Source organism: Buteo buteo, chromosome Z (genome assembly GCF_964188355.1).
Source record: "Buteo buteo chromosome Z, bButBut1.hap1.1, whole genome shotgun sequence".
NCBI lineage: Eukaryota > Metazoa > Chordata > Aves > Accipitriformes > Accipitridae > Buteo > Buteo buteo.
Genome location: NC_134204.1, coordinates 46,561,356 through 46,587,488, shown reverse-complemented (window position 1 = coordinate 46,587,488; position 26,133 = coordinate 46,561,356). Strand labels below are relative to the sequence as shown.

The window sequence follows — 26,133 nt, the reverse complement described above, 5'->3', positions numbered from 1 at the left end:
ATTAACATGGCATCACAAGCAACAAAACACTTAGCTAAGTATATTTTTACATTACAAAGATGCAGAACTTGAGACCGATTACCTTATCTACATAGCACAGCTTACGTGTGTGGTAGAAGAAAAGATAGTAAGTTTCAGTAATTCTGCAGCCTACGCATGTTTAAGACAACACCTCTGTAGAAGTTTCGCAGATTTTGATGCTGGAAATGGAATAAGGAGCAATGGTAGGGGTTACAGCAACACACCAATGCACTCAATTTCTCTTTAGTTTAAAAAGAGGGACAGACCAATTAAAGTGGCAGCAGCAGTGCCATGACCTAGGTGTAAGGCTGCATTGGGACCTACAGCTCACTTCTCAGCTGAATGCTTAGATGGGAAATAAGCAGGATGTAAGCTAAGAAGGAAATCAGAATTCCTGACTCCTAATTGCTCAGCCATCTTTCTGTCACAACAAATGTGATGTCATAAAGACAACATGATTATGGAGCAAGACAGTGATCTTTTAGACATGATCATCTCACTAGACTGCAATAAATCAAACCACTTACTGTGATTTAGACCCACAATGAGAAGAATCATGGATACATTGGGGAGCACTTTCTTCTATACCCAAACAGTTCAAGTATGACAATCCAATAGAAATTGAAGTTTCTGAGCACTTTCTTCAAAAAAAGCACAGGCACCCAAAAGAAAGAAACAATCGCAAGCATATGGCACTATGGAAGAGCAAACAATATTGCTTTCAGGCCTAGCCAAGGGATTACTGTTACATGAGGAAATCAAGGTTGACTTTTAAAAATCTAAAAATAATTCTAAGAATGCTTCCTGTCTCAATGCTCTGGACAAGAGAAAACAAATGAAAAGACTTAGTGTCTACACGCCATCTAGGTCATTGGTATTACACAACCTCCCTTTTTAAAAACACTTCAAACAAATTCCTACACAGGACATCCACAGGCTTTAACTGATTAAAAACAAGTGCAAGATATGAAATATAGCCTGGAAATACAAAATGGCTTGTTTTCAGAAAAAGTCCCTGTGTCCCTGACAAACCATAAGAGAATCTGATAGTCTGACCAGATAGTTTTAATTAAATAGAGCTCGTTAAATATTTACTTACATGCCACTTCATACCAAAAGGCTAGATCACTACACAGGACATTCACACCAGATACTTAACTCTGCATTTCTTGTCTTACATGGTTGCAAAGCAACACGCTCCATTAGGATAAGCACACCTCTATAGCAAAGAATTATGCATGCAATTGTTCTTTATCATAGGTTCCAGCTCTGCACTACCTCCAGCTTAATAAGACAGGAGCAGACTTGTCCGTCATACCTCTTTCTATGCTGTGCAGACACAACACTCAGGCACATTTCTGGCTGCTAAACTAAGTATCATGCCTCCGACATCCTATCATACCGTGTCAGAAAGTTTTACAATTGAAACTATTTGCACTAAACCCCCATGATTTAGCAAGCTTCTATTACTTATTCTACTCTCCCTTTGTGTGAAAAGTTACAGGACTGCATATACTCATTTGGACTGTCAAAGACGAAAAGGTAAATAGCTGTCCATTAAACTTATCCTTTAAAATACACTCAAAGCCAACACTTACATTTGATACTTATAATCAGAAACCACTAATCGTAGCCTTAATTCATAACTAGAAAGTATGTTATATTGCAATATATAGAGAGATAAAATGGAACCTCCCATGCTCAAGTTCATCTTTTCAGTTACGCTGCCATGTGCACTGGACCTTTTATAGTATTACCGGGGAGACTGAAGTCACAGCACTAGCTTCTGTTACCACCTCTACTACAGGGTAAAATATCACCAACTTGTCCATACTTGGGCACACAGACCACTAACTGCTTCATGGAAAATTGTGTGGCTTAATTCTTTAGTATTTATGACACAGAGAGCCCTCAGGTGAAGGTTTGTGTTAGGACACCAAGCTTGAAGACTGCAGTCCATTTCCTTGCCCTGCCCAACTTTCTTAGGTATCTTTGGAGAAGCTCCATGCCTTGCTTTATGATCTGTAAAATCAGATAAACATTCTAATTTCAATTCTGAAGGACAGAGGATTTTAAGAGAGATGTTACATGTTTTTGAAGTATCTCATAGAATGCTAGTGAGGTCTTTACACTAAAAAAAAAGCACTTTGCAATTGTTTGGTAGAAGACTCTTTGTAAACACACAGTTGCATTAAAACTGTCTTCACACTACAGGTAGGATGTTCTGAGATGTCTAGAATCTCTCAGCTACTTTTACACAACTCAATCCTACAACTTTGAGCGGCTGTAAAATTATGAGCAATGCATGGAATACAGAAAAGCATTCTGTTGTCATGTATGTTTCCCCTCCTGTGCTGATAAACAAGCATGGTAGTTTTACAAAGAAGAGCAAATGATTAATTCCTTGAAAAATATTACAGATGTTACAAAATAAGAGGGTGTATTAGAACAAAAGTATGGTATATTAATTACTTTGACTGGAAGAAGTTTTTAAATGCACCTTCTGTTCACATATCCACATCTATAAAACCAGGTAAGCTGAAATCACTTCCCCTGGCTTCCTAGTCTCTTCAGGCAACCACTTCTCCTAAATATGAATGCCTGTGTTGCTTGTGCTCCACAAAAGACAGAATTCAAAACTTTTTACTTCCTTCTATTTCTTAATAAGCATTTGAAAACCCAAGAGGCTTACTCTGGGTAACACCTGTTGTCAAAAAAACAGGCCATATATATTAAGCCACAATGAAGGTAAATTTGGGTGATAAACTTAAAATTCCATCTCACGGGTTTCTCACACTATAAACTGGCATGCACTTAGAAGGGCACCTACTTTTGCTTTAACAAGCAAAATAGGGGAGAGGAAATTGCAGGACGCAGAAGGAAATTGAGCCTAAGACAAATTAATTCTACAGTTATCCTCTCTCAGATATTATCTGCCCCCCACAACGGTTTCATCTATGCTGTAAAATATATATAAAAAAATAAATTCACACCACATGTCACAGTAAAAAGCACTCTGGGCAGTTAGAAGTCAAATCCCCTTTTCAGTCAGAAAGTGGTCACTTGGAAAGATCTTGAGGATGAATGACTAAGGCCTGGTTCAGCAAAGCATTTAAATATATGAGTAGCTTCACCAAATTCATCAGAAGTACAGCCAGAACAGAGAAATCTCTTTAATTTAAACAAAAACAAGAGAACCATAGTTACTGCAGAGCTGGCACTGAGCTGGTCATCTTTTCTTTGAAATAAACAGGATGGAAACATTTGAGCATGGAAACATTTAACAGTCTCTAGCTTTATTTAATTTCCTTTTGCAATATGGGTGAGAGAACATAAGCAAGACACTCATCAGTCTTCCAAGCTAAGTCCTAAGCCCCTTTTTTCTCAGGTATTTGTGTTAGGAGTGAAGACGGAAACCAACTGCAAGGCAAATTCATTATGTGGGTGTTCACCACATTTGGAGCATGTAACCTGAAGAGTACATAGGATATAGTTCATAAAACCAAAACATTAAATTCTGTAAGAAGCAAAAGTAATGAAATCCAATTTCTTAGGAACTTGTGTCTCATGACCAATCTGCCTCATAGGCTTAAAGTGTCAAGAAAAATGTTTCCTGTAGTTGGGACAGTTGTAACATCTTCCCCCTCATGCGTCTGTTAGGATTCCCAGAAATGATGAAGCTTACACTTCTGCCTTGCGTTGATGTGGGCTTTCCCCAGAGCATCTCTTAGAGGAAAATGGCAGATTTAGAGCACTAACGAGTTTCATTGAAAATGCCCAACGGATGCCTAAATTAAAGGCAGAAAAGGGAAGAAGACACATACAGAAAAAAAAACGATTGCCTAAGCTTCTTTTCCATCAACAATTTTTCTAGATAAAAGCCCTTCTTGAAAAATTACTGTTAACTAGAACAGGAGCACAGGAGGACAATAAATTTCTTGTACTTACTGTGTTAAGCAAATTGTCACTGGCAATCATTTGTGAATCAAAACTATGGAAAATTAAAGGATCAATACCCTGTGCTTCAAGAATGCTGTTGAGATATGGAGACTGTCTGGGTGGAGCTCAATGTAGGACAGGAACTTAGCTTAAGAGTACAAATAGAAAAGGAAAATATTTTCTGTTCACTCATCCATAGTGAGACTGCAGTCCTAATAAACCGACAGATATTGGACAGTTTGTGCCTTGTATCTCATCAGATCAAAAATATTTTCTCTCTCTATATATAGCATAAATATAGAGAGATATATAGCATAAATAACCTATGCTATATATCATATGCTAACATTGAGATACTGTAGTCTAGTTTCAAATGTTGGTTTCACAACTATAAGTTGTATAGGTATAGGTTTCACAAAACCTGTGAGTGAAGCATCTGATGAGATGAACTAGACAATTACGAGTAGTCACTCAATTTGTGCCCACAAGAAAAGTTACATAAAATATATGCCGCGCAGACCAAATGAGTACAATTTACACATCTTTAAGAATCCAATCCTGTCTGTTTAATTAAAGCAACAAAGAATGTATTTGCTTTTAACAGTGAGCTACCTTCCTGCTCGAAAAGAGCTTCTTGGGAGGCTGGAAGGGGAGGAGAGGATAACAGTACCGTAAATTGTACCCATGACTGCTTTTAGTACTATGGCCATCAAAAAACAGATTAAGAACTACCAAAACCTTTTTAACTGGTTTTGTAAAAGCTTCTGTGCTCATATATTTCTTTAAATAACAATGTCCTTACTTACAGACTCCTATACATGTGCTTTTGCTATACAGTATGTGAACATAATCTAACCTGAAAAAAGACATAGCATGAGGACAATAACTAAGGCTGGTCATCAAAAAATTGTTAAGCCTATTTCTGACAAGGCATAATAAATGTAAGACTGAAATAAAACACATGTAAGACTGAAATAAAGTACGCATTTGAGCCAGCAGACCATTAAACCTCCTTTGGAGTCCTTACAGTCAATCACATCAAGAAGAACTTGGGGACATCTAAATCAAGTGGATTATGCAGCTGCCATGCACAAGTGTATATTCTCAACTACTAAAAAATCCATAGGAAATTCTGTAGAAGAACAGTTATGGAGCGTTTGAATGCAGCGTACTACTTTTTTCCAAATGTAGTAAGTCGCTCCAGTTGCAAATGCCCTGAAAGGGACAGCCTTCTTTCTGCTCCCAAAACTCACTACATCACCACTCAGAGTTCACTGCATAAACACTGGTGGGGGCAGACATTTGAGAAGTATTAAAAACTATCAGATGCTTTTTGTTTTTCTGTTATTTTGGAAAGAAAAAAACTGTTCTCACATTTTCCATTTCCTGTTTTTTTAAAGACAAAAGCTATTTGTAAGCTAAGGTACAGAGGAGCACATTTCAATCATCCAAAATAGGGCTTTATAACTAGAAACAACAGCAGACTGAAAAATTAGTGGCATTAGTAGATCCCAGTAATGTAATTCATCTTGTTAGTATCATATGATAACATGCACAAACATCGCCTCATTAAAATGCCTCCAGTCAGACAGATTGCCAAATAGTGCTCCATCACAGGCATCCAACTAATTCCTCCTACAAATCAAAAGGACAAAACCTCTCCATTAAAAATGCCTTTTTCTTGTATTTTAAAGTGACCTTAATCTTTCACTGCACAGGATGGCTGCTGGCTTGGACTGCTATAATTAACAGTGATGTAATTTTCTGTAAACTTTAAGCTATTTCAACACATGGCCATGCTGGCCTGAGTTCTCCTAATTTAGAAATGGTCATCTCAGAGTCTGAAAGGGAGCATGTACATCATCATATGCATGGTGATAAGTTGGTTCATTGATTTAAAAATGTGGTCTGAATGTGGCCTAACAGGAACATTCACCCTTTGACAACATAATAATATCCATCTGGGAGACTCAATGTGAAATAAGCTATGCAACAACACTTCCTTGCTAAGAGAGATGGGTGCTATTAAAAAGGAAACTAAGATCCTGACACAACACTACTGCAAGTAAGATACAGCTGATACTGGCATCAGAACTGGACTAATTTCTTAAAAATTATTATTATTATGGCTAACCCAAAAATTCCACTCAAACTCGTACATTTTTTACACATAGACACAGTATTTTCTTTTCTATTAAATGTTTCTTAAGTGAACTCTGAAGTACCACTATCCTAAAAAATAACAGTTTTTTTGAGCTGTGTAATTACATTTTCCAAACAATCCATAAATACTGATATTTTTACAGGGATGCAAAACAAAATGCTGAAAAGGTTTAGTTTTAATGGCTTGAAATTATATTCACGTGTATTCAGGGGAAAAGTTTTTAAAATTAGAGGCTCTATTTCTCAGATAGCTTAACAACATTTACTGCAATTCAGTTCTTGTGCATGAGGTGGGTACAGAATTTTCCGTCCGAATCCCTGATTGCCAAAGGAACTGAATGTTATCTGTAATCAGTGAAGGCCAGCAAATACATTTACCGGCTTCCTAGAAAGTTCTGTGAGATTAATAGAGTTTGGAAAGCTAAGGTACAGCAAACAACTCCACTGAAGACTCTGAAGAATGCTTTAGTACTTCTTACCATGTTTCTTTTAGCTGTTAAGCACTATACAGTGCACAAGGTCAAAAGATGTATTTCAGATTTGATCCTTGCTTTGATTCTCAGTTTGGTGGATTCAACTAAAAAAGTTCATTTTGAGAAATAAAAAATACATGGTAATTAAAGTTTTAGAGTAATTTTAATGCATTATATGTTAATATTGCTTTACCTGAATTAGCAGAAGCACATCATCCTGAATAAATTCCCTAGTTAAATAAAAGCTCTCTTTTACTATATTGTATTTTCTCCTCCCTACCTATTTTTTGCTGAGACTTCAAGACATTTTCTACTTGAAGTATAACACCACAACTCATTTTAATGAATTATAAGATGTGTTTCTTGTGTTTCAGTTACACTGGTAATTCATTGTTAAAGGATGAAAGAGTTATAGCATTTAGCATTAGTCATACATATCACAACTGGTTTGTTTTTTAATTTTTTTTTTATTAGAAACTTAACAGCTATTTCAACAAAACCATTTTTGCTCAGGTTATTAACAGAGCTCATGTACTCACAATTGTAAATCTCTGGAGTGAGAAGAATGATCAATAGCAACAACCAATAGGAAAATATCAAAGACAATCACATTTTTAGTAAACTAGCAGACAAACTTTAAACACATGAAAACAGTATTTCTGAGAAAGCAGCAGAAATTATTCTGGAAAAGCTGAATTATTCCTCAAAGTCTCAGTATAGAATCAAACTAAAACTGAAACTGACAAATGCAATTTTGGTAATTTTTACAAATCATCTTCCTTACCTAGTAGATATATAAACACACACACGTATTTCAATGCTCTCCTTAACTACTGTGTGTCCTTCGTATCTCATCCTATGACACTTTTTCTACCACTGGAATACTTTCAAAGCAGCTTTTATGTTTTAACACTGAACTTCATGTAAAAGTGAGTTAGTGTCCTAATAAAAAGATATGTTTCCCCTCAAATTCCAGAGTGGATACAGACGGGGTGCTACAATTCCACTAGTCTGATGGAAAGATCATTTTCTTCTGCCTAACACTCAGCACTGGCATGGATAACGGAATCTTTCTTCAAGCAGGCACAGTCCAGTATAACAACAAAAATAATAGTAACACTTAGCATTTCTATCACACTCTTCATAATAAAACAACACTAATTTTAACCACTTCCCAGCTCTGTTCTACCTTCTCTAATTTTCTCACATAAACAACATTCTGTATTGATACACATACTGATTGCTAGAAGTGCTGACCAGCTAAATGACAAGAGACAGTGTTAAGATTAAATGAGGAGTAAAGAACGTACAAGAATAGGAAGGATGACAAAAGCAGAAATGTGAGGGGTGAGTGTGTTTAAAGCTGCGTATGTGCATGCACATGTCATAAGAAGAGTATCTACAGAGAACCATAAACAGAAAACAAGGTGAGCAAAAGATAATGTAGGAAACAAAAAGTGACTGAAAGTAAATAGAAAGTAATGAACAGTACTGAAGGTGACTGAAGGAGACAATGGAGAACAGAGAAAGAAAAGAGGGGTGAAAAAGAAGCAGGAAAGGAAAGATTGTAATAAAAGCTGCTAAGAAAAAATAAAGTATTTCAGAAGCAGAGCAGCAAAAAGGTTTGAAAGGAAAACAAAGCTCAAAAAAAAAGAAAAAAAAGAGAGATCAGAAGCACAAAAGAACAAGAACCCTTAGTTACTCGTCTAGAAAGTCCTTCTCACCCATGGAATCTGTTACACTGCTATAACCCATCGTGTGTGGGTCCACACTGGAGAGCAGCACCACACCTTTCTACACAAGCTGCCCCACTGGTTCATATGCCCCTTGAGTGCAGTTAACACTACCAGTTACACAGTTCTTATCCAGCACATGGTATCTTTAAATGTTCTTTAAATACATATATGCGTATGTAAAGTCAGCTCCTACAAACTTAACTGTTTGGAAGGCAACTTTTTCAAGAAGCAATTCCCCGGCAGTTGTCAGCAACCTTTCCTCCACAATTCTGTTTCACTTATTCCATACAGAGTTATCTCTCTGTCCTAGATTTTGTACTTGGACGCGGAAGCAGTTGCTTTGATTTGGCGGTGTCTCAGTATAGCAAAGTCATCCATCTTGTATTAGAAATAGGACTTCCTATCACAAAGAAAAAAAATGATAGAGGAAAATCGGACAGCACAGGCACATGAAAGTTTAGAAGCTACATTTAATAAGTTAGTGCTTGTTTTGAAAGGATAAGCAAGATCAACACAAAGCTCAGTTTCCTAGATGTAGCAAAATATGTCAGTATCCTTATTTTAATTACACTTGTGATATGAGCTGGTACCAGCTTTCTGACTTGTCTGTTTACTTACTGCTCTGCTTCTCAGCCCCCTCTTCTCACTCCATGGTTTTATTCCTACCTCTGCTACTTTCTTCAAGGGTGCCTTACTTTTCCATTACATGCCTTTTTCTTTCTTGTTCTCCTGTTTAACCCCAAAGTACTTAAACTGCTGTATGATGCCATTTCTGCTACAAACCAATACAGACACAGCTAACAATGGAGAATTCGAGTGGAACAGAGGTTAGCAACATCCATATGACTGGGCACCACACTGACTGGTAAGTCCACAGTGGAAACCTAGCTGTAACCAACTCTGAAGCCAGATAATACAATAAAGCTCTGCCAGCACCAGGGAGGTCCCTTGTCCTTTTCCTCTTCTCTTGTCCCTAACAGTATTGGAAAAGTCACCATTGCAATGACCAAACTTCTACGGAACATGAAGAATCTCACCCTCGGTGCCTAGTCAATGCTTTCACTACCAAACATAAGGTTATTGTTATGCCTTTTCCTTCCCATGGGGTTAAATACCCTGCCAATGCAATACTATGAATCTGCACTGAATCTCCAAGAATTATTAATACTTACGGATATTAGAAGACAATGCAGATTCTTGCCTTCAATTTTAAATCACATTTCTGCTCAGAGACCTTACTCAAGAATTATTGTTTAAGAAAACAGTGAGTATATCTTAGGTTTACACATCAGGTTTTGCATTTCTAACACGGTAAGCCTAGATGCGGAAGTTCTCACTCTCAAACCTTGGAGCAGTAGGAGGAAAACAATAGAAATGGAGTTTTATCGGTACAAAGGGGTTTTGCACTGAGGAAGCTTTCTCCTATAAAAAGAGATGAGGAGAGGTATAACAGCATAAGGTACCTTTAAGTCTACAGTTAAGATGTAGCAGGGGACCTGCTTTGTACCGTTTAAAAATTACTTCAAAATGTATGCAGACTGTAGCTTGTACTGGGGCTATTTGTATCGTCAATGCATTTTGCTCACAAATTCACATGATGATACATTTTTTAAGTTAAAAAATTCATCTTCAGCTTAAAATAAAATGATTGTAAATACAAATGCTACACATACATGCAAACAAACACACATAAGCAGAAATTGAATTATTTGTTGCAACAGTATATGCTATCTCTGTTTAGATCATGTCATTCTAAAGTACAACACCACAGAACATCTTTCCTGAATGATGTACTCCAGTTACAAAATAAAAGTAGTAGTGAATTAAAGGATGCTATCTGGTGTTTTTTTAACTCACCATGGAGCTGGTAAATCACCCACACACAACAATGCACTTTGTAGACATTTGTCATATACTGCAATGCCCATACTAAGGCAACTCATCCCAGGAGTTGGCAGCCATGCTATCAGCAAGAATTTGGCTACAGAAACAGCAATGATTCATCATGCATTCTAGAAGCACCGTCGAAACAGCAAAACAACACAGTGCTATTTTAATCCTTTAAAGGTAACAAGGGTTTTAAAAAATAATTATAAATTTGCTTGTAAAACCAAAGCAAGCAAAACCCCCATAGTTCTAATAATGCATCTGGAAGTGCATCTTTATTCACATTTTTTTCCTCCAGAGGACAGAAACCAGCTATTTGGTAAAAGTGTCAGCTAATTACTTACCTCTCTACATTGTGATTCAAATGGTCAACTCAACATTCTACAACGAATGTTTCACAATAGCTAAATCAAAAATCACTTATTTAAAAATAGTTTAATTTAGGTTGTATTCAGTTTTTTAAATCCTCTGTAGTAATTTAAAAAATAACCATCTAGACACATTTTCATTAATTGAAATCTATATTGCAAATAGATCATTTTCAAACTCACCCTCTGAATGAAGAGTCAATAGGATAGAACATTTGTTTCAATGTACATAACACATCTATTATTGTCCCAATAGCCACCGTGAAAACTGTTTCTCAGCTACCAGTATCTGATAATTTGCAAATAGTGGTACAGGTCCTGTCAAAAGGTCTCAAGTGCTATTGATTTCTCTGATGAAAGCACTCTTTCTTCCTCAGAATGTTCCAGTTGAATACAAATATAGAGAAATTTTGTCTCCTAAATTATAGACATCTGAAAAGAGTATTAATTTATTTCCATTGTAATTACATGGTGACACTGCAACTTTATCAGTAACACCCTTTTACTATCACCTCATTGAAGACACTAAATGAAGTCTGTATAGAGTTTAAGAAGGCGTCATCAGAAAGCATTTTGGATCTGCTGTCCTTTGTCCCATTACACAAACACACATCATGAACCCTTACCTTTTGGAAAACGACTTCATCCCGCTTTCTTTTCTTTTTGCCGCTTTTTCTGATCCTCTGGTTTGTCTGAATCCATTTTGTGACCTAGAGTTCAAAACCATAGAGCTTTTTTTAGGAAGAAGATGCGACCTGAGTGCAGCTATTCAGCATTAGTAAGAAGCTATAAACAGACTCAAGACAATTTTTTCCATTGCTTCACTAGAAGGAGGAAAAGCACTTTTCCCATCTAGAATGAGATGGTTTTAGGTAATCTGGTTAGTTACTTGTACACGGTCAAAGCGTGAGGTGGTGTTCTTCATCTCAGAGCTTTCAGTTTAAGGCTTTTTTTGCACAAAGAACATGTTTGATGCCAGACCTGGTTGCTAAATGGAAAGTTATCATTGCAGTGTGCAAAAATCCTGGGGAAAATCTCTGTGCTTTATCCCTTACACCTTCTATTTCAAGTAAGAGATTTATTTCCAGCCACCCACTCGAATGTTGTTCCAGACTACCAACGTCAAATTTAGATGGTGGGGTTATTATTTAATAAAGTAGTAACACTTGGCTGTTTTTTCCCCCACACAAGTATTTTTATTGCTAATACGAAAGCAATTTTTTTTTTTTTTTTTTAAGGGAAAAGCGTGGCGGGGGTGGGGAAGAGGTGTCAGGTGGAAAACCGAAGGCGCCGATTTGCAAGGGAAAGAAGCGAGGGGCAAGGTAGCAGCTGCGAAAAGGCTTTCTCCTCACCTCGCCGCTCACTTGCCGGACGAGCTGGCACTCCTTCCAAGTCTCACCCTCCTCCAGCAAAGGCTACACGGGGGAGAAAGCGCACGGTGAGGCGGGCTGGCCCGCGGAGTATCCCCGATGCGATGCGCTCCGCTCCGCTCCGCTCCGCTCCCCCGGGACGGGAGGCGCCGCGGGAAGCCCGCTCCGCCCGCCGCCGCCGCCACCCCCCGGCCCGGCCCCGCCACCATCCGGGGCCGGGGCCGGGGCCGGAGCCGGAGCCGCGCCCCCCCCCGTCCCGTCCCGTCCCATCCCGCCCTTCCCAGCCTCGGTGGCGGCACGCCGCAGTCCTCGGTAGGAAATGAAACACCTCCGCGGGGTCCCCCGCCCCCGTGCCCCGGCCCCCGGAGCCCCGCGGAGAGGAGGAGCCTGCCTTAAAGACGTAAGGGCCGGCCGGCTGCGGGGCGGCCCCGACGGGGTGTCCGCGCCTCCCCCGGCGCGGCGCGGCGCGGCCCGGCCGGAGCGGCGCGCCGGACGTACCGAGAGCGGTTCCCCCCCGGCGGCGGGCACGGGCTGCCGGCGCGGCGCGGCGCGGCTTTCCGCGCCCCGGGGGAACGGGCGGGAACGGAGCGGAGCGGAGCGGAGCGGACGGAGCCCAGCCCAGCCCAGCCCAGGCGCGGGTGTCCCGCCGGCCGTGCTGCCGCCGAGCCGCGCTCCCTCTGACCCCCTCCCCGACGGGACGGCCCTTCCAAACCTCTGCATGCACGCTCGTCACCGGCTTACAAGTCGCATTTTTAAGAGAGACGCTCTCCCGTTGAGTCCCGTCCTTACTATGGAAAAGACGCTTCCCTGTTAGCCTTCCTATAAACACCCTCCGGCACAGGTCGTCACAGACAGAGGAATGGCCTAAGGGGGCCAGTTCAAGAGGGGAAGTATCATCAGCGTTAAGCGCTTCAAGATTTCCCCCAGTACTTGCTTGACATCTAAAGAATCCAACTCTTAAATTACCTTGGAGGGCCTGAAATGCATCTGAAAAGCGAGAACCAAAGAACCATTCGTATTACAGCACAGCAAGCCCTTCACTGAGGCCTCAGTTAAATGCTGGCTTCAACAAGAGACTGCAAGCCGGTGATTAAATTTAGGCATGGGACTTCAACAGATGTTTCTGTGCCCTTTGAAGGGGATATTCAAGCTCTGCCGTGATGGGAGAGACCCAAGTAATGTCAGCCATGCAAAATCTGAGTACTATTCTTAAGTTAGGACTTAACGTTAAGTGCTTTGTGTTTAGCATTTAAGATGAGAGACAATGAAGGATAGACTGCATTACACTTGATATAGTTAAAATGATGCTAGTAAGGTATTTTCAGTATTTTAAAGATCATTTATACTCTGTGCTACTTATGACAATTCCCTGAAAGCTTCAAAAGAAAACCTGTGCTCTTGTAAAAGAATAAGGCTCATTAAAGCATGCATTTGAGCAAACCCTTCCATATACAGAATTAGATGGACTTTGCAAACAGATTTAAGTAAATAAAGATAGGTCCAATTAGTGCATACTAAATCTTGGCAGCATCCCTTTAACTTTATCACTTAAAAAAAAGAAAAAACCTCTCTCCTACCCTTTTTGTTTTACTGCCACAACATCCTTCTTTCAAGATCAAAAGCTTTAGATCAAAGCCAAGAACAAACTCAATGCTTTAAATAGAAGCAACTTCACTATGAGGCATTACACAACGAAGAACTTTTTTAATAGAGATACCACAGCAGAAAATGTTCCTACAGATTTTTATTTCACACTCACAACAGGTCTACTTGAAACTGGTATCAACAATGTACTTTTATTTTGTAAAGCCACAACAGATTTTCTACTAAATGCTAATTCCAAAAGCTCCTATAAATTGACTCTTGAACTGTGTGCGTTTGAAAGAAGGAAGAAGAACAGAGCATAGTTCAAAGAGAATGAACAAGAATATGAACAAAAAAATTGTTAATGGCAAACACAAATTAATGCAACTACCTAAACAATATTCCCTTGGATCAGTTAACAGATCAGATCCTGCATTCCCACAGAAGAAGTTATGGGAAACACTGGGTAATAGAAACAATGAAACAGATCTAGACTTTAAATCCTTTAAATTACACTTCCTCTCCTGTCAAACGTTCAGAGAAAACCAGGGAAAAAAAGTTACCCGAGACATTGATTTTCAGATCTGCAGACCCTGAGGCTGATTTGGGATGAAAATCCCTAACACACAAACACACTGCATGTTAAAACTTAGAGGTAGCTCCTGTTTTGCTGTTAGTAGCTGCATGGCACTGAAGGGAACTCAACAGGAATTGTTACCAACTTTTTATAATGCTGATATAACCTTGTGGAACCAACACCTGGGGTTCCCTGGTGCTGGCTGCTGTGCACATCATACCTTGAACACTAGTCTACTGTAAAATGATGGCACTGCAGCATAAGATATGAGCCAACATGCCCATACAGCCAGCCTGCAGAGGAAAGAAAGCAGCGAGAGAAACAGGGTGGGCCTAACAAGCAGTGGTCACTGCACACTGGCTGTGCAGTCAACTGTGAACGCTACTTACTGATGCTTCAATAAGATTTAGCTCATGACCGGACTAGGAAATTTTGCTGGGAAAATTGGGAACAGGAGAGAGAGCAGGGAAGAGGAAAAGAGGAGGGGAGTTGGGAAAGGGAGAGAGGGAGGGGAGGAGGGATGTTTTTAAGAACAGTTTTCCTCCTGCTGTATTCTTCCATACTCCAAATGGAAGGAGCTTACGTACACTAAATAAAAGGGTGACGGCACACCCAACTTGAAGGGAAAAGGGCTGCATCACCCTCCATCAACCGTCCCATTTGCTGTCCTCATGACACTAACTGCCGTACCTCCATCCCCTCACAAAAGAAATTAAGATCAGTCCATCCTCCATGTCCTTCTTTACTTGGGAATACTTTCAGAGACTGGTAATGGAGCTGTCCTATGCAACACTCAGATTGGGAATGAGCATTTCTACATGCCAAAGCATGCTAGGATCCTTCATTCTTGCAGCAGCAGGATTAAATATAACTGACTTTTGAAATGGGGCGGAGGAGTAGCACTTTCTACCAATTGGGTGAAGGCAGGCCCAATATCCTGGTAAATAACTTAGGCAATGATTTACACCAGCTATTCTTCAAGTCAAACCAGATCCCAAACATACAAGTAACTTTCAGGATTGCACATAGCCTAGAAAACAATAGGATATTTGTGCAACAGACAACTGTTTCATTTTAAACTGAAACAGAAACTGGCTTTAAATTGTTCAGGCTGTGATGGCTACCATTGGTATTTCATAACTCAATTAAAAATTATAATCATGCACTTTTCCTTTGCAGAAGTCATCTACAACTTCAGCTGGTCTGTGCTACTCTAATGCTAAACCATTCAATACTGATAAACTAAGAAGGTTGTTTTATCTAAGGTTAACACTGAATCAGTGCCATTTTGTTTTGGCTTGCCAGCATTCCTCAGATACTGGAAGGCAAAAAGAAAAAATTCAAAATGGAGGAATAAAAGTATTTACTGCAAAAGAATTTCAGAAGAGCTTCTGCAAAGCAGAGGAAATCGATAACTAATGCAGTCAAGTCATTTTCCAACCTTTCATTTCTAGAGATTTTATTTTCCTCTCAATTACTGAATTTTACACCATGTATACACACCCACATTTATATATTCAGATCTATGTGGACACCAGCAAGCACCCAGAAAAGTCTAAAGATGTTACTGTCAAGTCATTTTCTCCTAGAGGATGTAGCTAATTTCACCAGTCTACAATTGCAATTTTGTACCTTTCTATACCTTCCCATGTAACATAAAACAAAAAATGGACACCCCCCTAGTTTCGTGCTATGATACTAGAATGATACTGTCTACTTCTGAAGGGTGATGCCATCACCTCTCTGATATCAGTAAAGGACAGTTTAAAGGAACTACAATAAAATGCAAGATACATAACTGTTTTCCTACCACACAGAATATTTATAGGAAAAAAAGAAGAGTAATTCAAGTTGGAAAATTAACTTACTTGGAAACTGGGAATATGATGTGCCCTCAGAACAGTCTGTATGACCTGAAAACTACTTCAGCAGAAGAGACCTGGCTTCCAATCTTTTGTAAAAAGGTTCGGAAAATGAAAATACAGGAAAGTATTTTATTCAGTAGCTCACTAGATGATTAATAACTTCTTGCAGCATTTGACTGTATTCCCCAAGGGCAACAACTGGAAGGATTTTAAAACACTACTGTTATCGGAATTTGGCAGACAGACTAAGGAAGCAGTGGGCTACAACTGAAAAAAGCAAGATGGCTGGTGCATCCACACTGCAAGAAGCAGTATATCAGCAGCAGATCAAAATGACTGAAAAAGAAATCCAGCCCAGAATATGCTGCTGTAAGAACAGCAAGTCCTCCAGCTGATTTTATGTAGCTTTCATGGGGACAGCTTTATTCACTGAAATGGAAAATAAAGTTGTTCTGACATTATCCATATTTTAGGAAAGATGGTCATTTATATTGATACCATGAACCAAAATGTTCTAATTCCTCCAAAAGTGTCTGTGGTGGTGTAAACACACGCTTTTAAGATCAGTGTGTTGCGTCTGATATTCTTCAATGTAACACCCCTACAGAGACATAATGTTGAAGTCAAACTTTCCCCTCCTGAAAATATCTCTACCTCCAAGAGACAAAAACCTGTTGAAACAATAACTTTCGGGATGTACTTTTAGCACACTGCAACGTGACTTTCACATGCTGTGGCAGGAATATTTTTTTCAAATGGGGAAATGCAAATACATCCTTCATATCTATATTAGCCACCCTGCTTTGTGGAGAAAGTTCCCAGGTAAAGATGTACCCACCCACCCACTGTACCCACCTATTTAGTTCAAGAACAGATTCATAATCTGATAAAGAAAGTATCTCTGACCACATGACCACAGGATCTCTAAATAATATGCTTATTACTTATTACTAAATAATAGTGTGTAACATACAATGATACATAATTTCTGTATCATATTGCATTATATTATCTATACTATAATAATATTTTTAGAGTATGCCAAAATGCTCATTTTTTTTCTCTCCTGATTTCACCAGGTGCTCTCATTACTGTACAGGTGCCTCTCTGGACTAACTGGAAAAGTAGATTATTGTTTTTATATTTAGGCCTTTCTGCTTGTGAAGCATTCCAATGTGCTGCAAAATTTCAACACCATCCAGACTGCAAATTACAGCATCGCCTTCCTCTACAAGTAGCAAGATAATATTTAGAAGATTTAACACTTTTCAGTACAATCATGTATGGAAATAAGACCTCAGATTTTAGGTTGGCCCTGCACTCTGTCAATTTAAAAGTAATTTGAATCCAGACATTTTGAACCCAGAGGACAAAGATCAGGACTCAAGTTTCTTTAAAATAAGAGAATCCTCTACAAAATTCACTTTGGCTCCATCCAACACCAAGATCTTGGTAGGCAGTGGGTAGCTGCTGGCTGGCCAAACCACACAGGTCTGAAAGCCCTTTGTTGTGTTTTGTTGTTGTTGTTGTTGTTTAAATTACAGAGAAAAACAAAGAAAAACATGTCTGAACATGGATACTGGACAGTCCTGCACCACTGATGTGACAAGTAGTGTTTTTCTTCCTTTTCCAGTACAAAGGGACTCAAAGAAAATGAGGCAGACTTTATTTCTTGTTTAAGAAGGGAAATGCATCTTTCAGAGGTACTGACCTCTGAGTCTTACTGATCCCTTGAAGCTACCAAAATCCTTCCAACAGCTCTAGTAAAGAAACATGTCCAAGGCAAAAGTCCATCAGCCCTCTGGTCATGAAATACTATTAGCCTGTATGCTAAGGTTAAGAACCATAAGCTCAGCTATGACCTTTACCGCTCATTTTTGTATCAGCCAATAGCTTTGTCAACCAATAGACTTTTCAAACCTATCTCTCTCCAGACATCTTCATTTCAGCATTTAAATTTCACTGTGGGCTTAGAAGGGAGTAGACAGAATAGTTAAAGCGTCCTGGAAAAAATCCCTTTCTTACAGAGATGGAATGAGTTTTAGAAGAATCACTTATGTCCTCCATGGTTAAACAGAAGGTGAGCATCATCTATATCCGCAGTCTGACTTATGAAGCACTGCTAAATGAAAAGGGGATGACCAAAGGTAATAAAAAACAGGAAAGATCTTGACATTGCTCGTATCAACTTTTGTGGAAGCCAGCGAACTGGCTGGATGGAGATGGAACGAAGACCATTACACAAATTTTGTTACCATCTGCTCTCTAGAAATACTTCAGCAGCTCAGTGTTTTTGAAGAGTGTGTGAAAAAAGCATTGGGCTCAAAAGCAAGAGCTTCCATCCCCAATTCTAGCCAGTTGAGCACGCAACAGCAGGATCTGAACCCTCAGGATCACTTGGAGTTTCTGACTGGACCATTGCATGAATCAGCAGGTCACAGGTTTTTGGGTCAGCATTACAGAGGGCTACATGGACTTCAGATACATGGTATGTGTTTACACACATGCATGAAATACATCTTGCCCACATATTCATTCCTTCCAATCACAAATATGTCTTTCTAAAAGCCTAGAAAACAGGGAAAATTTCCAGGAAGTAAAACATGTTTCTTTTAAAAACCCTAGACCACTGGGAAGGGAAGGTGACAACTTGTTCCTGTCACAAAATTTTTACCTCAGCTTCATGCCCAACTCTCTATCCTCCTGCACTAAAAAGATTTTTATTTCCTAAAGTAGCATTTGACTTCTCATTATTTCATATTCTGTGTCCAGTGCACTAAAACTACTTATAAGGGACTCCAAACTGGAGAGATTTCAGCCATTTTAAAGGCTACTCTTTCCTAATTAATATAGAAAAGCTGTTCTCTTGCAAGGTAGCAAAAAAATTATTTTAAACCTTTATGGATTGTTTCCATTGGGTAGAGAAAACAATGGGCAGGCTAAAAATTAATTAGTTGCTAACTTCTGTGCTATTCCTCGGATGTTTTTACAAAGCAATGGATTAAAATCCAGGTTTATTGCTATGCAAGCCCAGCTGTGTCCTTATTAGGCAAGTCTCAGTTCAGCATTTCTGTGTAAAAGAGGACCTGTCCTCCCTCTCTTTGCTATGTTTCCACCCCCTACACATGTAGGTGGGAGAGTGGGAGCTTGGGAATGTGAACTTGATCCAGCATTGATCAGCCAGGCAGCAAACTGTTATTGTTCTTTAGATACCAAACATAACTCCTTTCTAGTAGGGATAAGCTCAGTCATTCTGCACATAACACAGCTTTTGTGTTCAGTAATGCAATTAATAGGAAACGGGAACGAGAAAGACTGCTTGAGATTTATTAAACTTAAAAGAGATTCTAATGAACAAACGTGTGGAATCCAGTCCACAATTGTTTGAGAAATTGAACATTTGTTTCAAATGCAGTTCAACTTCTTGAACAAGCTATTACTTGTGCAGATTTACTATACTACTACTACTGTACCTCTAAGCTGGACACATACAATACTGAAAGGTAGCCTGAAGAAAAACAGAAAGACATTTGTGAAAACCTGGCTTTCGACTGGAGAGGAAAGCCAATGTTTCAGCAGGTCATTAAACTAAATCCAGTGAAGTATGCTCCTCAGCCTTCATGCAGACTCACAGTTCCAGCTGAGAATCTCAAAATATTTTTTTCCTGAATTATTCAATTAATGACTAAATTAAGACTCCTAAAACTCTGTTTTAAACTTTTAGACATTAGAACACCAGAGGCACTGAAATACTATGGCCAATACTTTCGAATTTAACATTTAAAAATTAACATCTACATTCAGCCTAGACACAAAGTTACTCAGCACTAAGTGGGTGTCTAACCTGAGGCAGCACGTTTTCCAATTTTAGAATGTGGTCACGCAATAATCCGTAACAATGCTATTCTGATCTTGAGTGTCTGTGGTTTTCCTCCTAAAATCAGCAGTCACATGCAATGCAGAAGAAACTTACCCCAAACCCTTCAAAAATGTAACAATACTCTAAGCTGTGCCTGAACTTGAAGAGCTCTGAAATAAAACTGGGTCTTTACTGACACTTAATGATGTATGATTTTATATAAGCCGTTTTCCTGAATTTTTTAACTATTCAACAAACAAAAATATACCACTGTTGTGTCTTGTTTAGCGGTATCTTAAGTACAATTTACAGGAGTGGCTAAATAAATTACAGGGCCATTTTATGCCAATAACCTTCTTTAGATCAACACAGGATCTATTTAAATAGTAACAGACCTTACAAGTTATTTGATAGTTTGCTACAAACAAAATATCAAATTCTCCATATAGTGTGGTCTATCTAGAAAGACTTTCAGTTGGATAGCCTTTATCTAAAACATCTTTCAAAGAGTTAACAACATAGAAAGTCTGTCTGTGCAATATGTCTCAATTTGTTTCTCTTCATGATTCATCTGACATTTATGCCCGCTACAATACTATACACACTGCTTGATTACATTTTTCTATTTTCCAAAATCCCATCTTCTCTTCTAAGAAAATGGGATGCAGTGTTGACAGTACAACTGCTAATTTCAGAAAAATTGATTTGTATTAAAATACTTTTTTCCTACTGTGCTTGTTATCATTAGAGAAGACATTAATCAATATATATTGTTGACCTATGCTCATTTAAATTTGTAAGGACTTTGGAAAGTTCTTTTCATCTTCCAATCTGCAAGCTTGCTAATATCAAAACAATACCATTTTTCTTGAGGGGAAGTGCCTATTCTTCAAAGTATGCTTTCCACATATAAGAATAAGTACTTAAAGTAACAGTTACGCTTTCTTCAGATTATTTGTCAAATATCAACTCATTAGCATTCAACTATCATATCAGTTATATTCTCTGCACTCTCTGCATGGACACAAAAGTTTCCATGTTCAGATAAAGAAAAATATCACAGGTTAAGTAGCAAACTTCAGTATTTAAGCAGCAGCATGTTATTCTTGTGACTAATACTTAATCTAAGAGTCCCTGTTAAACTTTATTATGTAAGTAAGAAAATTATACCTCTTCATAGCCCCTTCCCAATTTTTTCCCCAAATCACAAGCTTGAATGAGATTTTCCCACTTAACAGGTCATTCTTACTGCCAGTGCCTACAAACTTACTGTATCTCAACAAACACTAAGGATTTCACTTGTTTACTGCCTCAGTGTTGCCATCTGCCAATATGCAGTTATTATGTACATCCAGACAGAAAAATTGCAAGATAAGGCATAACTAGCAATGACAAGTAATATCAAGTGCTAACAAACCCAAGCCTTAAGTTACACTCTGATCCAATGAGAGTGATTTTTCTGCTGGAAAAATTTTCTAGTACCCTCTGTAAAACTTGGGTGAACAACTGCTAAAGCTCATTCAACAGTTTAGTAAGAGCATTCTTTTAAAAAAATATTTGAAAGTGCTTCGTTTGTTAGTAATTGACCATAACCACTACCCTGCGAGGCATTCTCTTGTAGAGCTATCCCTTCATCTGTATTTTTGTCTTAGTAAAAGGAAACAGGAAATCTATAAAGCTTGTAACTAGGGCAAAAGCCAGGAACCTTCTTAACAACAAACTGCTTTATCAGAAATCATATTAAGTACTTGAGCTGCTGCTGTAACATCCTCCTAAAATTTATGAAACCACAGAAATACATTGCTTGCATTGGTTTAGAACCCTTTACAAATGATATCTCGGTTCAAATTTTTTAATAATTTTGCTATGAGTTTCTTTTCCAATCCATTTTTTCTTCAAGCAGGACAATCCAAGAGCCAGTCATATACAAACAAAACCAGAAATACTATGAATAAATGAATATTAGCCACTGGAAGATTTCTTTTGTCTGTGTATCCCAGCCGAAACTAGGACATATTCTTGCAATACACACTATGAGCTGTACATAGTCTGAAATACCTGTTGGCAGTACCTACTTTAACCAGGGAACACTGTTTAAGGTAGAACAGTGGATAAGAATTAAGCTTTAACAGGAGGATAAAGTAGCAAAGGGAACTAGGAGAAGGACAGAGCATTGCAATCACCTCTTGCATTTTTTCCATAATTTTGAGGGGATATTTGGTGTATTTATCCTAGTGCCTGCAGCTACGTGATCACATAAGACTTGTAGATTACATTGTAGGATATGTTGGAAACCAAAAACCATGGAGGAACATGCCAACCACTCTTTTTTTTTTTTTCTTTTTTCTTTTTTCTTTTCCCCCCTTTTAACTGAAGAATGAATCTGGAGAAGATTATTTTCATAACACAAGGTACCAAATGAAATACACACCCAAGGAACATTCAAGATAGCAAGTTTACCAGTAAATAATAGTATGTTATCAAACAATGCAGTTTCAGAGGCAAAAGAAAAGGTGGTGAAACTGGAATGAGTTAAAAAATTACACGTAGGAGTTTATGAGATGCAGAGACTACCTAATGTTTATTTGTCTACTTCTCAATTAAACAGTGTACAAAAGAGTTCAAAATGGGGAAAGATTTTAAGCATATTTTAAAAAGGTTAATTATCTAAGGTAGAATAAAAAATTGAGGTAAGAGTAACTGCGCAATATAACACAAAGACAAGTCTGTGCAGAACTGAGAAAACCTTCCTCAGGAAACATATGGTCTTTTAGTCTTAAACTCTAATTAAACATTACATAGACTGAAAGACACAATAGAAACTGTAGTTAAGAGAACAAATCAGCAGCAGCAGGGATGAAGTGGACTTAAGTGATTTCATAGGTGTCTTCCAGCTCTAAACGCTGGTATGTTCTTCTGATTCTACTCCTTGCCAGCTTAGCTCATTGACTAAAGTTAGCAGTGTTAAGTCATTACTACTTGCACATGATGAAAAGTTGCTATAATCCCCCGGTGAGTCACCTCTGAGACAAATACATGCTGAAGGTTGCTCAATTTGATAAAACTATTTTCAACAACGCAATATGCTTCACTGTATTTAACACACTACGATGTGTTCCCAGAAAAAAATCCTCATGAAATCTTGTATTTCAGAAATGCTTGCTTTTCAACTCTTATGTTCCTTATTGTTTTGTGTGTGAGAAAACCTTCCTGCACAGCAAGCCTGAAGACAACCACTGTGCTGTGGCACTCTTCCATGTAAGAAAGTATTGGCCACACATTACCACACACCCTTCACTATAACATTAACCTTTAATGCTTTAGAAAATACCAAATTTGGAAGTGTAACTAGGCATGCAGAATTATTTTTCAAGGCAACAGGCCAAATTCTGTTTTTATTTATCAGTATGACTCCCTTACGTTGTTATTCTTGATTACTGCTGGTATATACATGAGCCTGGAAACTAGCTCAATAATTAGAAAAGACCAAATGACTTTTCCAAGAGTGAAACGGCAATAGAAATTGACAAATATCAAAGTTTCAATAGTTCTAAGTTTCAAGTATAAAGGGATATATATATGTGGCTTCCTGGACAGAGCTGGAGACAGTATTTGGAATGGCAAATGTAACAAAGCACAGGTAAAGAAGTACAGGATCTTCAGTTAGACGGATGCCATGACATATGGCTGTGAAGAATACAAAATGCTAATTCCTCTACCAGAATGAAGATGATAAGTAACGTTGCTTCAGCAGTCTGAGGACTGGCAAGTATTTACCCTTATCCATCTTTTGTACAAGTACCCTTCCAGTGTCCTTAAGCTACACTGTTGTGAAGACAGTGAACTGAGGGGTGGCCTAACAACTCTGTCTTCAAGTGGCCCTGTTGTTATCAAATTTTAGAGAGCACCAGTAGTGTACAGTTGATAGATTTGGATATGATCACAGAAGAAAATTCTTATAAACACTTCGGTAGCTAATGCTGTAAATGAACCACAAGTGGTGAATTTTCTTTATAGTCCATGGATGACATGAATTTCCTGAGCAAACCCCACAAAACATAGAAATAAAAGATGTCACAGAGACAACCACAGCCACTATAAAACAGAAGAATTCTCATATGGGAAAGATATAAAGGAACCATGTTCTGACTTGATTTTCAGAATGGACAGCATGATACATATATCCCAATCCCATTACAGAGGATAGTCTCTCCAGTAAGGGAGTTTCCTCTCCAAATGCAGTGAAGTCTTAGATAGTATTTGTAGATGTAAAATGTTTACATTCTTAGTCATTTCTCATGGGTATCTACTAAACCACTAAGAAGTACATTTTGTCCCTCTAAGAGCAGGTGCTGCAGGATTAAGAGTGACTTTAACTATCATGCTATAGGACGCTACAGTGCAGTCAGTAAAATAAGGGTGATAAGCATAAAGTTGCTGAATGCTGTGTAGAGTGCAGGATGCTGCTTCTCTGCCTTTGGGACATCTTTGGAGCGGAGATTCACCAGCTGCTTTTCAGTTGCTCCAGTACTGAAGAAAGGTAGTTAACTGCAATGGATGCTCTATACCTCATACTATTCACACTGTCTGACTGACTGCCTCAGCGGTGTGACTTCACCCAAAGGAGCTGACAGAAACCTTCCTCTGCATACACCCCAGTCCACTCACCTGGCAACCCATAAGTTGTCGAATAAGTCAGTTCTGTGGCATTCCTGGGCTGCTATTTATGATGCAGGTAGTTGACCTGCATGTAAGAAGGTGGTCTACATGGCTAATATGATGAATCTATGTGAAGGCAAGTTAATAGTTTGCTGAAATAAATATAATTTAAATACTTTTTAAGGGGGGGTTCAGTAGCAGCTCCTGTACAGCACACGAGTAGATTTATACTTCTGTCGTTGGTAAATACAGTCTTATTTAGATTATAGATGCTAACATTGAGACCTACTAAGCAACCTCTACAGTCTTTATTTCAGGAATAAGGGCTCCCCAAATGATTTAATAAAGCACAAAGGAAAGAAGGTTTCCTATTCACTGAATGACAACAACTCCAGTTCTTTCAATAAAGTGGAAACTAGTTCCCATAAGAGCCTGAGAAGTACTGAGGACTACAGGGTTAAATAATCAAAAAAGTTATTGAGGGAAGAGAGAGACAGAGGGAAGAGGTCAGCATGCTGATGCTCAGAAGCAGCAGAATACTGAATCAGCACTGTTCCTGTTGGTGGTGGGTTTTTTTACAGAACAGCCAAACTACCAGGGAAATCTCTTAAGTCTTTAAAGAAAATTTACAACTATTTACAAGCCTGCTGGGTGTGGAAATATTTTTGCTACATGTTTTGCTTACACAACCAATAGATACTTGCATGGTATAATGAAACTACCCACTATTCATTCTGAACAACTTACAGTACTCAGGAAAAGAGAGTTCAGTTTTCACGTTAATTAAAACCATTTTAAATTCTTTAGTCTGCTCCTATCTTCCTTATTTGTGATTTTAGAGTTGATTGTGGGACACAAATAAGGCACATCCTCAAAGATACACATGTAAGTAAAATGCCAGAAAACTCTCTCATTTCAGACGGTCAGTTCAGCATCTTACAGCTACAGCTGTGCAACATCAATTTCTCCCCTATACTTGAAGCAGCTGTTCTACAATGTATTCAACTTTTTATCAGGAACAAAACCTTGATCAAAACATAGCATTAAAATCAAGGTCCTTTTTCACAAAATGACTGAACATCAAGATGCATGGTGATACTTACTGTCCTTTCCTTTCTTCCCTTCCAATTAAAGCTAATTTTATTTTCAGTAATTTCACAGGAAAAAAACAAACTCCACCTTGATTTTATAGCATCCTCAAATATTAGTCTTTGAACATTTTGATCTCATGGTAAAACCTCCCATGTGGACATGCACACCTCTAAAGCTGTCAAGGGAAGAGCTCAACCACAGTGTTTCGGTACAGCTCATGTTCAGGGATCACCGCTTATCATATTGTGCTCTCCAGATACTTGGACAATTCTACTTGCAAACGTGCTTGCTCCTCAGAGCTTCAGTCATGCTGCCTAAGTAACTTCACTTGTGCACATACAAACCAGGACTTACCATTCTAACTCTTAAAAGTTTTTTTTTCTTTTTAAATGCTAATGCAAAGTGGAAACAATGCGAGCATTAGATAAGATAAATCCCAAGCAACCTAGGGGATGCCAGCTTAGGGGAAATGAGTTAGAAATTGAGCCCCAGGTGTATAGTAGAAACTTACTTTGTGTAAAACTGGTTTTTAGGAAGATT

General features: G+C 38.5%; 1 protein-coding gene across 2 annotated transcripts in view; it reads right to left on the bottom strand.

Moving 5' to 3' along the window:
• The window catches only part of AOPEP (aminopeptidase O (putative)), a 207,972-nt gene that overhangs the window by 69,234 nt on the left and 112,605 nt on the right, over nt 1–26,133 (bottom strand). For both annotated transcript variants that reach the window (XM_075021875.1, XM_075021874.1), the window contains 2 exons: nt 11,940–12,002; nt 11,214–11,297 (listed from right to left, as the gene is read on the bottom strand). In XM_075021875.1, coding sequence (XP_074877976.1) covers nt 11,214–11,297; nt 11,940–12,002 — 147 coding nt within the window. The remainder of the gene's footprint in view (nt 1–11,213; nt 11,298–11,939; nt 12,003–26,133) is intronic.